The following is an 18,022-nucleotide window of genomic DNA, read 5'->3' on the forward strand; positions in this document are numbered from 1 at the left end:
CACTGTTTCCAAGATAGTTTGATTGGACCCGCTTCTAGGGGGTATAATCAACTGAGTCATACTCAAGTCCGCTCCTGGAGGGATTTGGCTAGTGCTTTTCTGGGCCAATACAAGCACATGATTGATATGGCCCCCGATAGAACAATGCTTCAGAATATGAAGATGAAGAATTATGAGAGTTTCCGACAATATACTCAACGATGGAGGGATGTCGCATCTCAAGTGCATCCACCAATGACTGAAAGAGAGTTCATCACTCTATTCATCGATACATTGAAGTCTCCATATATCGACTACATGATAGGGGTTGCCACTAAGAGTTTTTCTGACATTGTCATGTGTGGAGAAATGATCGAAAGAGCAGTCAAGAATGGCCAGATAGGAGGCACTAGTCATTCCGACAATGAGGAAAGAGAGGATATTAACATTGAAGGATCTTATCTAGCTAATCTGGGGACCAAACCTCATAAGGCATTCTATCGCATCAATCCAATCCCAATGACATATGAAGAATTGCTCCCAATGCTAGTTGAGAGGAACCTTGTGACTCCAGTTCAATCCAAACCAAGAGAGACCCCATATCCTGAAGGCCATGATATTAACGCCATATGCAGCTATCATGTTGGGAGCTCGGGGCATACCACCGAGAACTGCAAGACACTAAAGCACAAAATCCATAATATGTTTTATTCAGGGGTATCCTAATACTAAGCCAGAGAAGTCATTGCATCAACCACTTGTATCCATAGAGATTGTTTTGTTTGAACTCGTTTTTGTTCTTTCTTCAATATTTGCTTAAATATTTTTAATCTTTGATGACTGAAATGATGTTACCTTCTAAGGTTAAATAATTGAACAAATTTTAATCTTTAGTTCTTTGAATATCGAATGAATTACATATTCTTTTAATTCTTCAAGAATTATAGATTTTTGACATATGCCAAGATTAGACCTATTTTATCCTGTCTAAAACCCTAAAATAAAATCTCTCAATTTTTACCCGAAATAATTCCTGGTCACTACCAAATAACCAATTTTTGACATTCTATCTCTTTGAGACCTTGAAATATTCTTTCCACCTTGAAACACTGTATTTATTTTTTGAGACACAAAAGTCATACCCATACCTTTCTTTGAGCCAATAAAGTCACCATCGTCTTCTTAGACGTAAAACCAACATTTTCTACCAATAAAACTTACAGACATTGAGTACAAGATGTTCACTTGAACATAAACCTTCCTACAAAGAAGACACAGTGTGGGGCATCTCGCATCAATTTTCTGAAGACGAGCATGAGCAATTGAGACATGTTGAGAGCAAGAAGCGAAGAGAAAAAATAGAATTCATTCAAAATAATTCTATCATGCATTAATTACTGTTTTCATTTAAATAAAAATTAATCCTGAAAATCTATCCCCCTGGGGATACCTCTTCTGCAAGGACCTCTGTGTATGAGATGATGAACGGCTTTCTTTCTTTATCCCTTAACAAAAGGAGAAAATATCCCTTGTCCCCTTTGAGCCTGAATGATATTTTCTTTTGATTCAACCCTAACCAAGGATCACCCTCCATATTGGGGGGCAAGTTGGAGGAAATCTGCTCGTATGAGTGAAGACCATTGATCCAGATAAGATACCAAAAGGTGAACCAAATACATAGTGCAAAGATCATATTAAAGCGAAGAGAAAAGAAGAGCAAAGAGCAAAGAGAAAAATCAAAGCAAAAATCAAAGAAAAAAGCAAAGAACAAAAAGAGGACAAAGAACACAGACAAAGAGTCTCCTGACTCAAATGACGCATTGAGCTTCAAACCGTGAGATTAATCAAACACAATCACTCTAGAATCACTTGACTCGAAGATCATAAAACATCAAGAGAAAGACATGCGAGTAGATTCAAATTGAGCAAAACAAGATCGAAGGCATCAGAGTTAATTGATCCTTGGTTCAAATACCCTTAAAACACATGTTTGGGCCTTTTATCCCTTTCTTTCATAACCCTGAACCATGACCTACATTACGTGCCTTACAAGTCCCTTCTAATCATACATGGATTTCTAAGCGGAAGAGACTATCCTCATATTTCATCCCGCCTATCAGGATTAATATTTTACTTATAAAGATTTTCTAAAATCTTTAATGCATGATAGAGAAAAATAACAAAGGGGGGTTAAAGACGTAAAATTTTGAGTAACGTCTTGAAACCAAAGGAGGATTCGAGTTGAAAACCTGAAAGGGTGGCTCGAATATGAAGATTATTACATAGGAGACGATTGCTCAAATCCCTTGATGAGGCATCACACAACATGAATGAGAACATGAGAGTTGGGAGTCAGAGAACACTTCCAATAACTGAGTACAGAAGCTACTCCATCAGATCAGAGAACATCAAATAAATGAGAACACTATACTTTTGACCAAAAATAACCACTTGAGACTTTTTTATCCTTCCTTACTTAACCATCTCTCAAAGATAGCATTGATCTTGACACTTGTCAAATAGCTATAACTTATTGAAGGATTAAAAGAGTAATTAATTCTTTGATATCCAATGAACTCTTGTTTTATGATTTGTCAATTGTGAAACCTTGAAAGGAGCAATATTTTCAAAACTTTTGATTAAACATTTTTCAAAACTATTGATATTTTCAGACTTTTGAAAATAAAAGAAGAAGAAAAACATTTTCAAATAAGATAATCTCTCTGGAGGCGTATCTTGGAATTCAAAAAAATATATCTATCTGAAGCTCAAGATCGAAGCTGGGGCAAGAGAAAGCCAAATTGCTGGGGCAAAATTTGATGGGACAAACAAATGGTCTCAGGTCAAGGTTTGCAAGAGTACACCATGGTGAAAACGGACAAGTTGAATCAATGATAGAGTGAAGACTGCTCTCGCGATCATTCTCCTTCTAGATCGAGAAAAGTATACACAAACATACATCAACTCATACATACATGTACACATACATACATAATATATAAAATTTACATCAAATCATCATATATATTAAAGACATTTTTCTCCTCACTTGAGGACAAATTGGACAAAAAAATCAAATAAATTTCATCTTGACATCCATCATAACATCCAATATAGTCAGTCAAAAATGCATCATTTTGACCTCTCAGGAAATCAAAGCTCGGAAATGACCAGATGTCTAACTTGCAGAAACAATGATTTGGGCTTCCTGAAGTCAACAATCAAGACATTTCCTCAACGTGCATGAACAAACAGACTTTTTATCGCCTTTGAGGGTGTTTTTCTTGAAACAAAATTTTTGTCTCACTTGAGATATTTTTCCACAAATTTTGAGAATTTTAAAACAAATTTTTGTCTCGCTTTAGACAATTTCTTTCAAAGCAAATTTTGTCTCGATTGAGACAGCTTTCTAAAAAAAAAATTGTCTCGTTTGAGACAATTTCTTGAAAAACAAATTCCGCCTCACTGGAGACATTTTTCCTTTGAGATACAAACCTTGAATTTGATTCACTTAAAACAAAATTAATCTCACCTTAGATTGTTGTTTCTTTCAAAACAAATTTCGTCTCGCTTGAGACCTTTTCCCTTTGAGATCCAAATTTCGAATTTGTTTCACATTAAACAAAGTTGATCTCACTTGAGAATGTTTTCTCAAAAACAAACTTTGTCTCGCTTGAGACAATTTCTCTAAAAACAAATTTTGTCTCATTTGAGACTATATCTTAAAGCAAATTTTGTCTCGCTTGAGACATCATTTTCTCTCATAATACAAATTTCAAGGTTGTTGTACTTAAAGCAAAATTAATATCACTTGAGATTTTCAAAGCTGATTTGTCTCGCACGAGACAGTTTCCCCTTTAAACAAATCCTGAAATTGTTTCATTTGAAACAAAATAAACACTTTTGAAAACACCTTTGAGGTTATTTCCATATAAACAAAATCGACAATATTTGAATCTTTTAAAACGATTTTTTTGTCTCTCTTGAGACAGTTTCTCTTGAAAAAAATCTTTGAGTTTGTTTCTTTTGAAAAAAATCTTTGAGTTAGTTTCTCTTGAAAAAAAATCTTTGAGTTTGTTTCTCTTGAAAAAATCTTTGAGTTTGTTCCTCTTGAAAAAATCTTTGAGTTTGCTCCTTTTGAATAAAAATCTTGGAGTTTGTTCCTTTTGAATAAATATCTTTGAGTTGTTTCTTTTGAAAAATTTTTGAGTCTATTTATTTTGAAACAAAGTTTTGTCTCTCTTGAGACAATTTCGTGAAAAATCTTTGAGTCTGAAACAAATTTTTGTCTCTCTTGAGACAATTTTGTGAAAAAAAAAATCTTTGAGATTGTTTCTTTTGAAAAAAATCTTTGAGTTTGTTTCTTTGGAAACAAAATTTTGTCTCTCTTAAGATAGTTTTCTTTAAAAACAAAAATCTTTGAGTTTGTTTCTTTGGAAACAAAATTTTGTCTCTCTTAAGATAATTTCTTTTGAAAAAAATCTTTGAATCTGTTTCTCTTAAAATGAATTTTGTATCTCTTGAGACAGTTTATCTTGAAGTAAATCTTTGAATATGTTCATTTTGAAAATCTTTGAGTTTGTTTCTCTTAACAAAATCATCTTTGAGTCTATTTCTTTAAAAACAAATGTTGTCTCTCTTGAGACAGTTTCTAATGAAAAACTAACTTTTGAGATTGTTTCATTTGAAACAAATTTGGTCTCACTTAAGATGTGATCCATCTTTGAGTCTGTTTCTTTTGAAACAAAATTTTATCTCTTAAAGACAATTTCTTTTGAAAAAAATCTTTGAGTTTGTTTCCTTTGAAACAAAATTTTGTCTCTCGAGACAACTTCTTTTGAAAATACCCACATTTGAGATCGTTTAGACAATTTCTTTTAAAACTACCCACCTTTGAGATTGTTTTTATTAAAACAAATTTTGACTCTCTTGAGGCAGTTTCTCTAGAAATACAAAATCTTTGAGTTTGTTTCACTTGAAATAAAACCATTTTTGAGTCGTTTCACTTGAAACATTTTCTATTGAAGCATTTTCTCTTAAAACAAGATCATCGTTGAGCTTGTTTCTCTGGAAACAATGTTTTATCCCTTAAAACAATTTCTTTTGAAGAAAAATCTTTGAGTCTATTTCTTTGGAAACAAAATTTTGTCTCACTAAGATACCATTTTATGAAAAACAAAGTTTTGTCTCTTATGACAATGTCTTTCAAAAAAAAAAAATCATTGAATCTCTTTCTTTGGAAACAAAATTTTGTCTCTCGAGACAGTTTCTTTGAGAAAAATCTTTGAGTTTGTTTCTTTGGAAACAAAATTTACCATCTTTGAATCTGTTTCCCTTGAAACAAAATAAACATCTTTGAGATCGTTTCTCTTGAAATGAATTTTGTCTCATTTGAGCCAATTTCCCATGAAACACCGATCTTTGAGAACGTTTCCCTTAAAAACAAATTTTGTCTCGGTTGAGACAATTCCCTTTAAGCGCCGTCTTTGGGTTGTTTCCTTTGAAACGAATTTTGTCTCTTTCGAGACAGTTGCTTTTGAAACACATTATCATTGAGCTTGTTTTTCTTGAAACACATCTTTGAGTCTGTTTCTTTTGAAACAAATCTTTGAATCGGTTTCTCTTGAAACCATAATCCCTAAAGATGGCCAGCCGTCCTCATCACGTAGGAGCCGTGTCATCCCCTGACCAGATCTCCTCATCACGTAGGAGCCGTGTCAACCATAGATAACCAGCCGTCCTCATCACGTAGGAACCAAGTTATCACCACTCCTAAAGATGGCCAGCCGTCCTCATCACGTAGGAACCGTGTCATCCCTCAACCAGACCTCCTCATCACGTAGGAGCCGTGTCACCCTTAGATAACCAGCCGTCCTCATCATGTAGGAACCGTGTTATCACCTTTAGATGGCCAAGAACTCTTCATCATGTATGAGCAGTGTCATCCCTTGACCAGATTTCCTTATCATGTAGGAACCTTGTCGCCTTTAGACGACCCGAACTCTTCATCACGTATGAGCAGTGTCGTCCCCAACAACCAACATTATCCAATTTCTAAGTTTAAAAGGGAGAGAACCTGACAAAAACGTGATGTCTTGTCGTCTTTGCCCTATTCTTGTTAACACCAGAATGTGCAAAGAGGGGCAGCTGTAGACACCCGTTTTTGTCCGGGTCTTTCCTATCTAATTTAATTTTAATTTTATTATTATTATTATTATTATTTATTATTTTTATTATGTTTATTAATTACATATTACAACATTTTGTGCAGGCCATCCACTTAAGCCCAACTACAATCAAAACCCAGACCCGGTCCAACAACCCAGTAGATGACCCGAACCGGCCCACTTGACAACCCAGCTAGGGTTTCATCTCAATGTTCCAGCCGCCTCATTTCTGGCCATTGGATCTGGACCCATCCAACGGTCCAGATCACGCAGAGCTTAGGGTTTGAAACCCTAAAATATCATCAGCTCAGCCGTTTGGCCTTCCAGCTCCAGCCGCCGCTTGACTCTTCAACTTCCCAGCCGAGCCTCACCCCCGACAGCCTCTGACGCCGGCCGCCTGCATCCACAGTGATTGAAGGGCCATCCATCAGTCTTTCCACAGTGAAAAGCAGAGAAATAAAATGAAAAAATCACAAGAAATCTCATCAAAATCCCGAAGTAATCGGGGTTGTCACTCAAGGCTAAGCATAGGGAATTATTCCCTATCATATCTAGCAGCTCATCGAATCCATCACAGGCATCATAAAAGAAATGAAGACAGAGGAGAGGGATTCATTCAGTGGGGGTTTGAAAAAAACATAAGAGGGAGAGAGAGAGACATTCGGGGGGTTGGAAATAAAAAATCCAGAGAGTTTCGAACCCAAAATAAAAAAAAGAAAAGAAAAGAGAGAAGAGGATAGGATCTCACCACGGTTTGGAGGTCGAGAAGCCTGACGGTCGTCGGTTGTCAAAACTTTCGAAGGTAAAACTCTCAGATTTAGAGAGCTAGGGTTACCTTTAGGTCGAGATAGTTGGGGATCTAGGTGGAGAGTGAAGAGAGGAAGGTTTTGGAGGGTTTTCTCCATCTCCGGCCATCGTTCGTCGCCGCGAGCACCGCCGCGGGCGTAGCCGGCGGTGGACAAATCTCTTCTCCGTTGAGAAGGTTGAGAGAGTTTTCTCTCTCTCCCTCTCTCTGTTTTTAAGCAATGAAAGAAATGAGGCATAGACCGAATTTTGGCTTGATTTTGGTCATTTATACGCGGACCAGAACGGCGTCGTTTAAGCCAAAGGGGTTTCCGTGTTTTCATATTAAGGGATAATCCCACTTTTAGTCCTTTCTGCTTTGTAACCTCACGGTTTAGTCATTAAATAAAATTATATTTATTTTATTTCGAGCCTTAATGTTTCAATATTGGTATTTTGGTCTGGTACTTGTTTGTTTTATTATTATTATTAATGTTGAACGTTGGCCATAGTATTTATAATTATTTCAATTTAGTCATTGGTTATGTGTTGTTTATTTCTTGTGAATGTTAGAATTTGGCCATGATATTTATGTTTCTTATATTTTAGTCACTGTTTGGTATTTGGTATAATTACTGTTTGAATCTTTAAGTTTCTGTTTATTCTAAAATTGACCACTGATTTTGTTCTGTTTTATTGTAGCCATTGATTAATCTAGTTTCTCTATTTTATGTTTCTGATACTGTAGTTTCAATTTACACAGTTTAGTCACTTGTCTATAAAGCTTAGTTATTTTATGTTATTTGCGTTATGGTTTGCCATGTTTGCATGTTTACATTTTAACCCATGTTATAATATTAATGTACATATTATGTTCCAAAGGTATTTGTGCATGTACAAATTTATTTATTTTTATCTTTATTTCATTACATACGCATGTCGTATCATATATGTCTATATACATATTTATTAAATTTATTTTACCCTTGTATATTCGTATATATATATGTACATATATTACCAATGTTCGTTACATATTATTTAAATTGATTTATTTTAATTTGTAAATTATCTAGTTGTCAATATTTTATGTTGTTCATTTGAATATTTTCAAGAACAAAGATTTGTAGAATGAGCGTGGAAAGTACCACTTGATCGAAGTGATACAATCCGATACGACATTCGAACAAAGGTGAACTTGAAATAAAATTGATTTTATTTTTGCTAATTAATTATTTTATTTTAAGTTGAACAATGCGATGCATATTACTAAATAGCAATGTACTTTATGCGAAGATCGATTTTTTATTTTTATATTCGATTCACGTTTTTAATATAAATGAGGAGGGAATATTCTTTTATTGATAAGAAATAGTTCGAGTTAGTTTTCCCGATGGAGGATTGCTAATTTCAAGATTTCCTTTCGAGTTAAAGAATTTTCTCTAATTAAATAATTCGAAGCAAATTAATTAATGTTCGATAAATGGATCATAAATTAACTTTATATTCGATTTGTAATTTCCACCATTATGACAATGTGTAAGCGACACAGTACCAATTTTGGGCGCTGTGGGGTGCTAATCCTTCCCCACGCGTAACCGACTCCCGAACCTGTTTAAATCGAATCTTTGGTAAATGCATACTAGTTTTCGTCTTAAAAAAAAACGATTTTTCTTAAAATTGTTTTAAAAAAAGACATTTTTAGGTATTCGACCTACCTAACCCAAAGGTCGATGGCGACTCTATTCAATTTATTCCAAATTAATTCCAAATCACCAATTTTTCTAAAATTAAAGTCATAATCGTTTTAAAAATAATATTTAATTGTTTTACCTAAAAAAAGGGTTATGACAATATATTTTAAAATTAATGAGATTAAATAATATTTAACTTAAAGTGTTATCTTGTTTACTCTAAAAAGTTACACAATTGGTAATAGTTTTGGTTACAATCGATAACGTTACATCAATTTTTTACAACTTTTTAAGTTGCAACCATAATTATGTAATTTACATGATTTGCTATGGATAGCATAATATTTTAGGTTTCAATATAAAATGTTACTCAGTTTACTCTAAAGAATTACAACACTAAATAATATTTAACCAGCTTATATGCAATTAATTAATGATTTAATGGTAAGCTTTCTCTTCGTGTTTGATGCATCAGCTTATATGTATACATCGAATAACAACAGCAACCTTATTGAAGTTCAAGGGGCCAAAGAAGCCATTATTATAAGCAGGGACGGTCATAGAATTTTATATTAAAAAGAGTGAATTTATAAAATTTTAGAGAGTTAAAATAGATTTTCAATGGAAAATATATATAATACATAAGAATTTGAAACTTTTAAGGAACGATCGCTTCCACCCGCCTCCTCTCAGTTTATCCCTGACAATCAGATTTAGTGCACTCACATTCACATGTAACTTTACAATCAAACCCTGAACCACACGAATAGATGCAGTCCCTCGTACAAACGACGGGGGCCCAAATACATACTCCATCATGCTCATTACCAATACTATCATCATTATCATCATCTTAATCCCTATGCAACTCAGTTCAATCTTAAATCGATCGTCTTATCATAATTATGATTATCATGAACATGGGTTGTTCTAAGTTGAGTTTTTTTTTTTTTACTTTCTAAGCATAAGATATAATCTCAACATAATATCTTAGTATCTTGGAATGTTGCTTGTAGAGCAAGGGATGTTTTTATTTGATATTTTTCCAGGAAAAAAAAAGGATTAGGTTACATATATTACCCATACAATTGTATTATCATGTTACAAACTTACTGCAATTAACTAGTGGTGTGCGTTCTCTTCTTTCCTGATCCATCAGGCTGTCGAGGAGGAGCAGATGAAGGCCGAGGAGAAGTCCCATAACCTGCATCCACATAATGTATTTTAATATATATATATATATATATGTTTCAAATTACCCAGAAATAATAATGTAAATATACCTGGAGCATGAGTGGAAGCCTTTTGAGAGTTTATGGGGCCAAAGAAGCTAGCAGTGGTAGATCTAAGACACCTCCATTCACACTTGACGTGACACCCGAATCCTGAACCACATGAATTGATGCAGTCCTTCATACAATCGACCGCCATCACGACCGCACCGTGCTCCGTCATGCTTATCGCCATTACTATTATAATCGCCTTTATCCCCGCAGTCGACATTCCTCTCTTCTTCTTCTTCTCCTAGTCGTCTTCGATGTTAGAAAGCAGCTATTGGTTTGGTTATAAAGGAAAATTAAAAGGCTGGATTTTGTTAACCTTTGTGTTTGCATTTTGGTTATCTTTTAAAATTTGATGAAGACTAAATTTAAACATGGTTGTTTTTGTTCTGTACCCATATTTAGTCATTTTTATTGTTAACAAAATGATGAGTGTTGAGAAAAAAAGTGAATCCTTTTTTTTTATAATTCAAGAAAAAAATGTAAACAAGGATTCAAAATTGTGGTCCTAATGCAACGTAACGCTCGCATCGCAACAGAAATATACGATGCAATACGATATCGACAGATTTAGCTGCTCAAAGGATCAGTGACTTATGTTACACGAATATATATGGGGAATTGACCATGTCATTTGTTCAAAAGTCAAAAGTACTCGTTTCCTTGTTTAAAAGAGTTTGATAACATGGTTGCATTTTGCAATGGATGAAAATATAGCCGAAGGTCAGGAAATGCAGCAATGGCAGCCGAAACCAGTGAAGATGCAGAAGATGATTGCAAGTCAAAGATGGCACAAACTATCAAATAACCAAAAGTTATGTTACTCAAACTCGAATATAAATGTAAAAATACGATTATGCGACCAAAATAGTTATTTTCATTCCTTCTAAGCTTCCCCTTGGAAGGTTTATATATGTCTGATTACATAGTATTCAAGAAGAAGAAGAAAGTCCTAGCAACATATTTGAGACTAGCTTCTGCTTCATACTAACAATTCCATGTCCCTTCATCCCAACTTGGATCTTCTACTTCATTACTTATGCTGGTCCCGGGAAACGGTTCTTCGAATCCTTCGTTCATCCTTTCCGGTGGAGGGCAGCCCTGATACGAGTTGTTTTCGTGACAATGCCATAAGAGCTTTTCCCAATAAGGATCCTGCAAATTTCAACATCAAGAAATCAATTATTTCCATGAAAATCCAAGCTTGAATAATGGGGGTGGGGGTTTATGTGTTTTATACCTTACAAACGATGTGTGGATTTCCGATAATGACGAGCAACGATTTAGCCCGGGTGATTGCAACATTGAACCTTTTCGGATTACTGAGAAAACCCAGACAGTAAGTTCTATCGAAATCATTATGTTTGATTGTCGATCTCACCGTAGATACAATAATGACCTCCCTTTCTTGGCCTTGAAATTGTTCAACACTGCCAACTTTTACATCTATCAAGTCCCAGGTTTCGAGCACTTTCTTGATCTTGAGGACCTGCTGACGGTACGGTGTTATTACTCCAATATCCGACTCGTTTAGATCAGTACTTGCTCTTAACTTATTGATGATGTCAACGACTTTGCTTGCTTCGATTCGGTTAAACCATGATGGATTATTGCCTTCTCTCTCATCACATCCTTGAATGCCGAAGAATAGGACTGGAAATTCCTTATTTGGAAAGAAATCGACATTTGACATTATCGAGGAAGAATCTTCTTCTTTACATGCAATCAACTCGCCTTTGTAGAAAAGCCTTGAAGGGAGATCTAGAATTGCCGGATGACAACGGTAATTCCTAACCAACTTCGTTACATAATTGTTATCTTCATTGCAGTAGGCTTCACACTCGAAAAGCCTTTCGAGATAGGATTTTCCCAATCCAAGAGACTCCGCATCTTTCGAGAATACTACAGGACCAAGCTGCTTTGGATCTCCAGCAAGGACAACAACTGTTTCCCTTCTGCTAAAGTTAGCTATAGGAACCATGCTTTCTGGTTCCGAGGCTTGGCCAGCCTCATCAAGGAAAATGTGGGAGAAATGACCACGATTCACCCCTTCTGCATAAAGTAAAGTTGAACTCGTATAAGTTGATATGATGATTCTATAACGCTTGAGAGCTTCCAGTGGTGGACACTTGAAAACGGACAGTTCGAAGTAGGTAAAGCGAATATAATCTGGTGGAACATCCTCATAGGAGCGACTAGTGGCGTTTAGCCTAAATATTTGACTCTCTTTAACCTCCACGTTCTCATTACTGATAAGTCTTTCTAATATGTGGTCTGCAGCACTATTTGAAGCTGCACATACAAGAATCCGACCATTTTTCCTTCTAGTATATATCTGTAGAATTGCTTCAACCAAAGTCTTGGTTTTACCAGTGCCAGGAGGGCCATAGATCACATAGGGAGGAGCTCCTTTGCAAGCAAGTATCATCTCGACGGAATGCATCTGTTCCTCATTCAGAGAACCGGAACAAGACACAATCGGAGGACTTTTAACCAACATCCTTTTGTTCAATTCCGATGGAAAGAGAAGATTGTCTTGTAAAGACTGTGCTGCTTCAATAGCTTGGTACAACCTCCTCATGCCAACCCGGTTATATGTAAAGTGAACATTGTATAAGTTTCTGTCCCGGTGAAGGGTGTGAAATTCTTCTGCAAATCTCAAGAGCACTTCATCAGCTTCAACACGATAGATGTAGCCCTGAAACATCCCCAAAACGAATCCACCAAAGTTCAGATCAAAGAATGCAATAACGATAACAGTGAATACGGAAAAAACAGCCGGTTGATTTTTGGCTATAACTGCTATAAAAAACATCCATTGAAATCGATTACCATCTCAGATATTGGTTATTTGTTAGCATCCCAAAATGAGTTTAAACATGCATCACCAATCAAAGTTTCTCAATGATATTGAAACACTCAGACGAGTAAATGCTTCTCTGGATTCAATGTTTTCTGTTGGAAGAAATAGCATACCTGATATACGCGACAATCTGAATTGTCGGAGGCAATCTTTGCAAAAATAAAATCACCATGTACGAGTGAAGGCCTCCTCTCAGCTAATCCAGGGACCTCGAGAGCTACAAATTGCCGTCCTTTCGTCCTCATCATGACACATTCCATGTTATGAGCCCTCATTTCTTCCTGCAATGAAGTTAAAAATCAACATGAAAAAGGACCACACAATATTATCATCTTCGATAAATCAACCATTAGTAGCTACCTCTAAATGCAGTTCTTCCATTACAAGCAATGTACTGAAGAAAGCAGCATAATTCTCCTTTGTCAAACCTTCTGCAAGAATATCAGGCATATGTTTATTCTCTATTAACTCCCTGATATTTTTCGGGATCGGATATTCAGCAATCTTGCATTTGTATCCTCGTTTTGTTGGCTTAGCTGGGCGAGAGGAAACAACATACTCATCAACAGCAAATTGGTTTCTTCTTCTTGGAGCTCTCCTATAAGGCATAGTAGAAGCCAGAGACTGCGAGATGTTATCTTCAGCCAATAGAAAGACTACTCGTTCAATCCTATTATCATCTACATCGAAGTGTACTACAGTTGTGTGCAAACCCATGTCATTCGGTTTGCAAGAGAGCCAAATGGTAAGTGTCTGTCGGGATTGAAGTACTCGATCCTCGAGAGAGTATCCCTCTAAGAACCCTTGCCTATTTTCTGACTGTGAATCAGCTGAAGGCGGTTCCATTAGAGACAAAGTAAACGAATCTGCCGGATTTGAGCAGAATATCCTCACTCCCCAGAGTTCTACTGGCTCATCGGTGGTGTTCTCTAATGTAATCGGCCACTTCGAAGTTTGTCCAACAAGAATGGATTGAGGCTTCCCTTGACTGAAAGGAAAGGGAACTGAGATAATAACCGGATCCCCTTCATTTATGTCATAACTTTGAACAGACTTATCATCAGCAAAATCAATAAATCCGATCTCGCCTTTATCACTTATGACCGAGCATTCATCATCCCAACCATCATTCCAACACGAACTCATCGCTAATGGATTTTGATGCTAGCAAAGATGATGACAAGTATCAAACACAACGCATTGTAAACCTCATTACCATAACAAAAATCTATAGACACACAAGATTACAACATCCATATTCCACTTAATCACAACCCTGGTCTTAGTACCCTAGACAACGAAGATCATTATCTATCACGATGCAATACTACCAACATTACTTTCTGCTACAAACATTAATCTGCAGCTCCTTGAAAGGAAACAAAATTTGGCAAACGAAACACGATATCGCATTGCAGGCCTATAAACAAAAACTACTAAAGCAAATGGGAAGATTTATATATATATAAACATATATCAAAACCTGATTTAAGCAGCAATTCCTAGTGGAGACAGTGTACTGTTTACATTGTTAACCTAATTCAAGTAAGGTATTTAGTATTTACAGTTCTTTCATGCATCATAAAAAACGATCAAACAAGTATACAATTATAGATACTATTCTAAGTTTCAACAGAGTGTAATCCATCAATGCTACAAGATGTTCTAAAAGGGGAAAATAGAAGTCATACCAAGCAGGAATAATATTTTTTATATACAAATTAAAAAAATTATAAATTCTACACACATACACACACAATTCCCTCTTTGACAAAATAAAATGGACTTAATCATTAATATAATAAAATTAAACATGGAAGAATTCATATCTAAAATAAAACAAAAGGAAATGACAAGTAGTAAAGTACACACCTTTGATTGAAAACACAGCAAAGTTGAAACAAAAAGTAAAGAAATTTGTGAACTTTATGTTGAAAAAAAAAACCCCAGTTTACTGAACAAGCAATCTACGCTAAAGCACACTTAAAACTGGGGGTTTTAAGTGAGAATTTACTGCTCTCGAGATTTCTTCAGAAGAACAGAGTGCAAGTGGAAACTGATGAAAAAATATATTGTTTTTTTAATATCAAAAAGATGACTTTTGCTTTTCCAATTGCTGCAACTTAGAAACGAAGTTATTTTAAAAATCAAATAAAAAAAAGATAAAGAAAAAAGTTTTCATCACGTCAAAACTGTGGCATCTTGATGAGACACTACCAGGTACGAGATTAGGTTTACCCATAGTCTTGTAAGAAATGGGTCGGACCCATATATTGTGAAGTTCCAAGCAGATTGTGACACGTCAGATTCCCAAAGAGATTGCTGAAGAAAATGATGACGTGGCAAAGCATGATTGAGCTCTTGGTCTTTAGGTCAACAAAGGATAGAACCAAACCAATATTTCTAATTTTTTTCCAATTATAATCAAATTTTAAGGGTAAAGTATAAAAATGTCCCTTGGTTACAGGATATCATTTTTTTGTCTCTTGACTATCAAAAGTTACAAAATTGTCATTTGACTATTCATTATGTTCCAAACTTATTCTTTTCTATTAAAAAATTAACGACAATCTGAGCTAGACGTTAACTTGTTGACTGAGATATGATAAAATATGATTCCATAATCTCAAACAACTGTCATATTGTAGTCAGCATGTTAAAGTCCAACTCAAAAGACTATTTTTAACGAAAAATGACAAGTTTGGAACATAATAAATAATCTGGTGACTATTTTGTAATATTTAATATCTAAGGGACTCGATAAAACAAGTCTTTATAGTCGGGATACCATTCTGTAACTTTTAATAGTCAAGAGACTCAATAAAGTAATATCATATATTCGAGGGATCATTTGTATATTTTACCCTTTTTATAAACACTTGTATTTGATCTATTAATGAATTAATTTAATATAATACTTGGGAAATTATTATGAGAGTAATGTCTCAATTCAGTTTAATTTATTTATAATATCAGAATTCAAATATATAATTTTAGGACAAGTTTAGAGTATACGTCGCACACCTAAACACACCATTAATATGACACATTGATGCATACCACTAATTAAATTATCTTCATTAAATAAATAGAAAAGAATATAATTACCTATACACAATTAATCATTTATTATTATTTAGTTTAAATTTTAATAGTAATATAATTAAATTGTATTTTTATTAAAAATTATATTTAATTTATAAATTTTTTTATATTGAAACACTTAATCTATATAAGTTTGTAAATGCATCCCCGTAACTATCAAAAATCATCCACCGAATCATCATTTATCACCGAAAAATTGTCGTTGACTACCATTGTTTATTACCGGAAAATTATTTTCTTCAAATATTAAAATTTATTTTTTTTTCACATTGCGATTTTATCTTCTGCAAATTTTCAATTTGAAAACACTGTTATCTCTTTTAGATTCATTAACACCCAATGTTAATACTTTTTCATTAACACACTAATCCTGAAATATTCTCTCATATTTAAAATAGATTAAAGGTTGATAATGGTAAACTAAACTTCTCGTTTGAAATGAGAATATTATGAAATATTCTCTCAATTTTTAACAAAAAAAATAAACATAAAATCAACGGGTCATGGATCAATTGATGGGTTGTTTCGTGACCCGACTGGAAACTGCCTAGTTGCTTTATCTAGGTTCATCAGTCACACGACTGTGCTGGAGGTGGAGCTCTAGGGCATCCTTGAAGGCCGCAATATCGCATGGCACAACGGCTTTGAACGTGTCATAGTGCAAACCGACAATAGTGATGCACTTCGCCTACTCTCTCCTCCGTCCATCGACAACCATCTCGCGCTGGTGAGGTCCATAGCTCATCTTTAACTCAAGGCTTGGTTCATTGAATTCAAGAAAATTTATCGTGGGGGAAATAAAACGGCTGATTTCATCGTAAAAATAGGCGCTCCCAAGGACGGTTCAGTTATGGTCTTCGATTCCCTTTCGCCTCAACTTTCAGATATCGTTTATAGAGACACTCCTGGTCCTTCCTATGTTCGAGTAGGATTAATAGGCATGTGATTTGAACCCAACGGGTTTTGATCCTATCCGACCTGATCGAATTGGGTTTTTTTTTATTTCGAGGTCGGATCGGGTTGAATTTTTTTAAAAGGTGTTGTTTAGGTGGGGTTAGATTTAGATTTAGGATAAAAAATATCCGACCCGAAAAATATAATTTTACCTTATATATATATATAAATAATTACAATAATACCCCTATCTATATTATTATTTTTAATTAAATCACTATTTTTATTGAATAAAAATAATATTTTATTATTATTTAGGATCGAATCGAGTTCGGATTTTATCTCAAAAAATCAGATCGGGTGGAAGATATATATTTTTCGGGTCGGATCGAGTGAATGATGTAAAATTTTCGAAATGAAACGGATTAGCCGAAACTCGACCTATATCTATCCCTAAGTAGGATCTTAATATTATGGCTTTGTCCTCTTTTGTATTAAAAAAAAAAACAAAAAAGTTAGTTTGACTCAAATTTTGTTGAATCTAATCTTAAAAGTGTGTAATACAATTTATTTGTTAATAATAAAAATTAGGGACAATGAGGTGAGTAAATTAAGAGTAAAATATTTAATTCGAGTAATTTTTTTATAATAAAATAATTATATTTATATACAAATATGAAAGATAATAGGTAGAAATTGAGTCGAGTTGCATATAATTTCCTTTTGTGTGATTTTTTTTCATTTAGATTTTTCACATCTAAATTTTAGTGTATATTATATGATTAAGTTGACAATGCCATTAGTAGATATTGGTGTTCTGTGAAACGTGGGAGTTGAGCAATGAACATGCTAACAGTTGGACCTCCATTATTCATATTTTCGATAAAAGTGCCTAGATAATGTATTTGGGAATGAAAATTACTCTTACAAGTCATTATTGGTGTTTGAATCTAATCTTTAAATATAACAACGATTTCTTTAATCATTAAAATAAATTAATTCGTATAATATTTTTATAATTTTATTTTATCAAGTAAGATGGTAGGTACATTATTTAGGGCAAGTTGGCTAAGCTACAAACGTACGAGAACATGATTTTGAGTAGAAATTATTGTGTAGTTTTGATGACTTCTACTAAATGCTATAATAAAAATCCTAATTTAAAAAGTAATTTTCATTATAATTAATATGATTTTTTCTCTATCATTATTCAAAAACAATTTCCTATATTTTTCATTCTTTAAAGGTATTTTTATA

General features: G+C 34.3%; 1 protein-coding gene across 2 annotated transcripts; it reads right to left on the reverse strand.

Annotated features, from left to right (window-relative positions):
* Nucleotides 1–10,760: 10,760 nt before the first annotated feature.
* LOC120163254 (probable RNA helicase SDE3) lies at nucleotides 10,761–14,853 on the reverse strand. Of its 2 annotated transcripts, XM_039173230.1 has the most exons (5): nucleotides 14,639–14,853; nucleotides 13,127–13,930; nucleotides 12,880–13,047; nucleotides 11,144–12,601; nucleotides 10,761–11,058 (listed from the first exon to the last, which is right to left on the reverse strand). In XM_039173230.1, exons 2-5 carry the CDS (start codon nucleotides 13,910–13,912, stop codon nucleotides 10,891–10,893), a joined length of 2,580 nt encoding a protein of 859 aa, XP_039029161.1. In that variant the 5' UTR covers nucleotides 13,913–13,930; nucleotides 14,639–14,853; the 3' UTR covers nucleotides 10,761–10,890. The 2 variants fall into 2 exon arrangements, with proteins under 2 accessions (XP_039029161.1, XP_039029160.1); XM_039173229.1 differs by lacking the exon at nucleotides 14,639–14,853 and having other exon boundaries at nucleotides 13,127–14,138.
* Nucleotides 14,854–18,022: the final 3,169 nt, after the last annotated feature.

Source organism: Hibiscus syriacus, unplaced genomic scaffold (genome assembly GCF_006381635.1).
Source record: "Hibiscus syriacus cultivar Baekdansim isolate YM2019G1 unplaced genomic scaffold, ASM638163v2 tig00111438_pilon, whole genome shotgun sequence".
NCBI lineage: Eukaryota > Viridiplantae > Streptophyta > Magnoliopsida > Malvales > Malvaceae > Hibiscus > Hibiscus syriacus.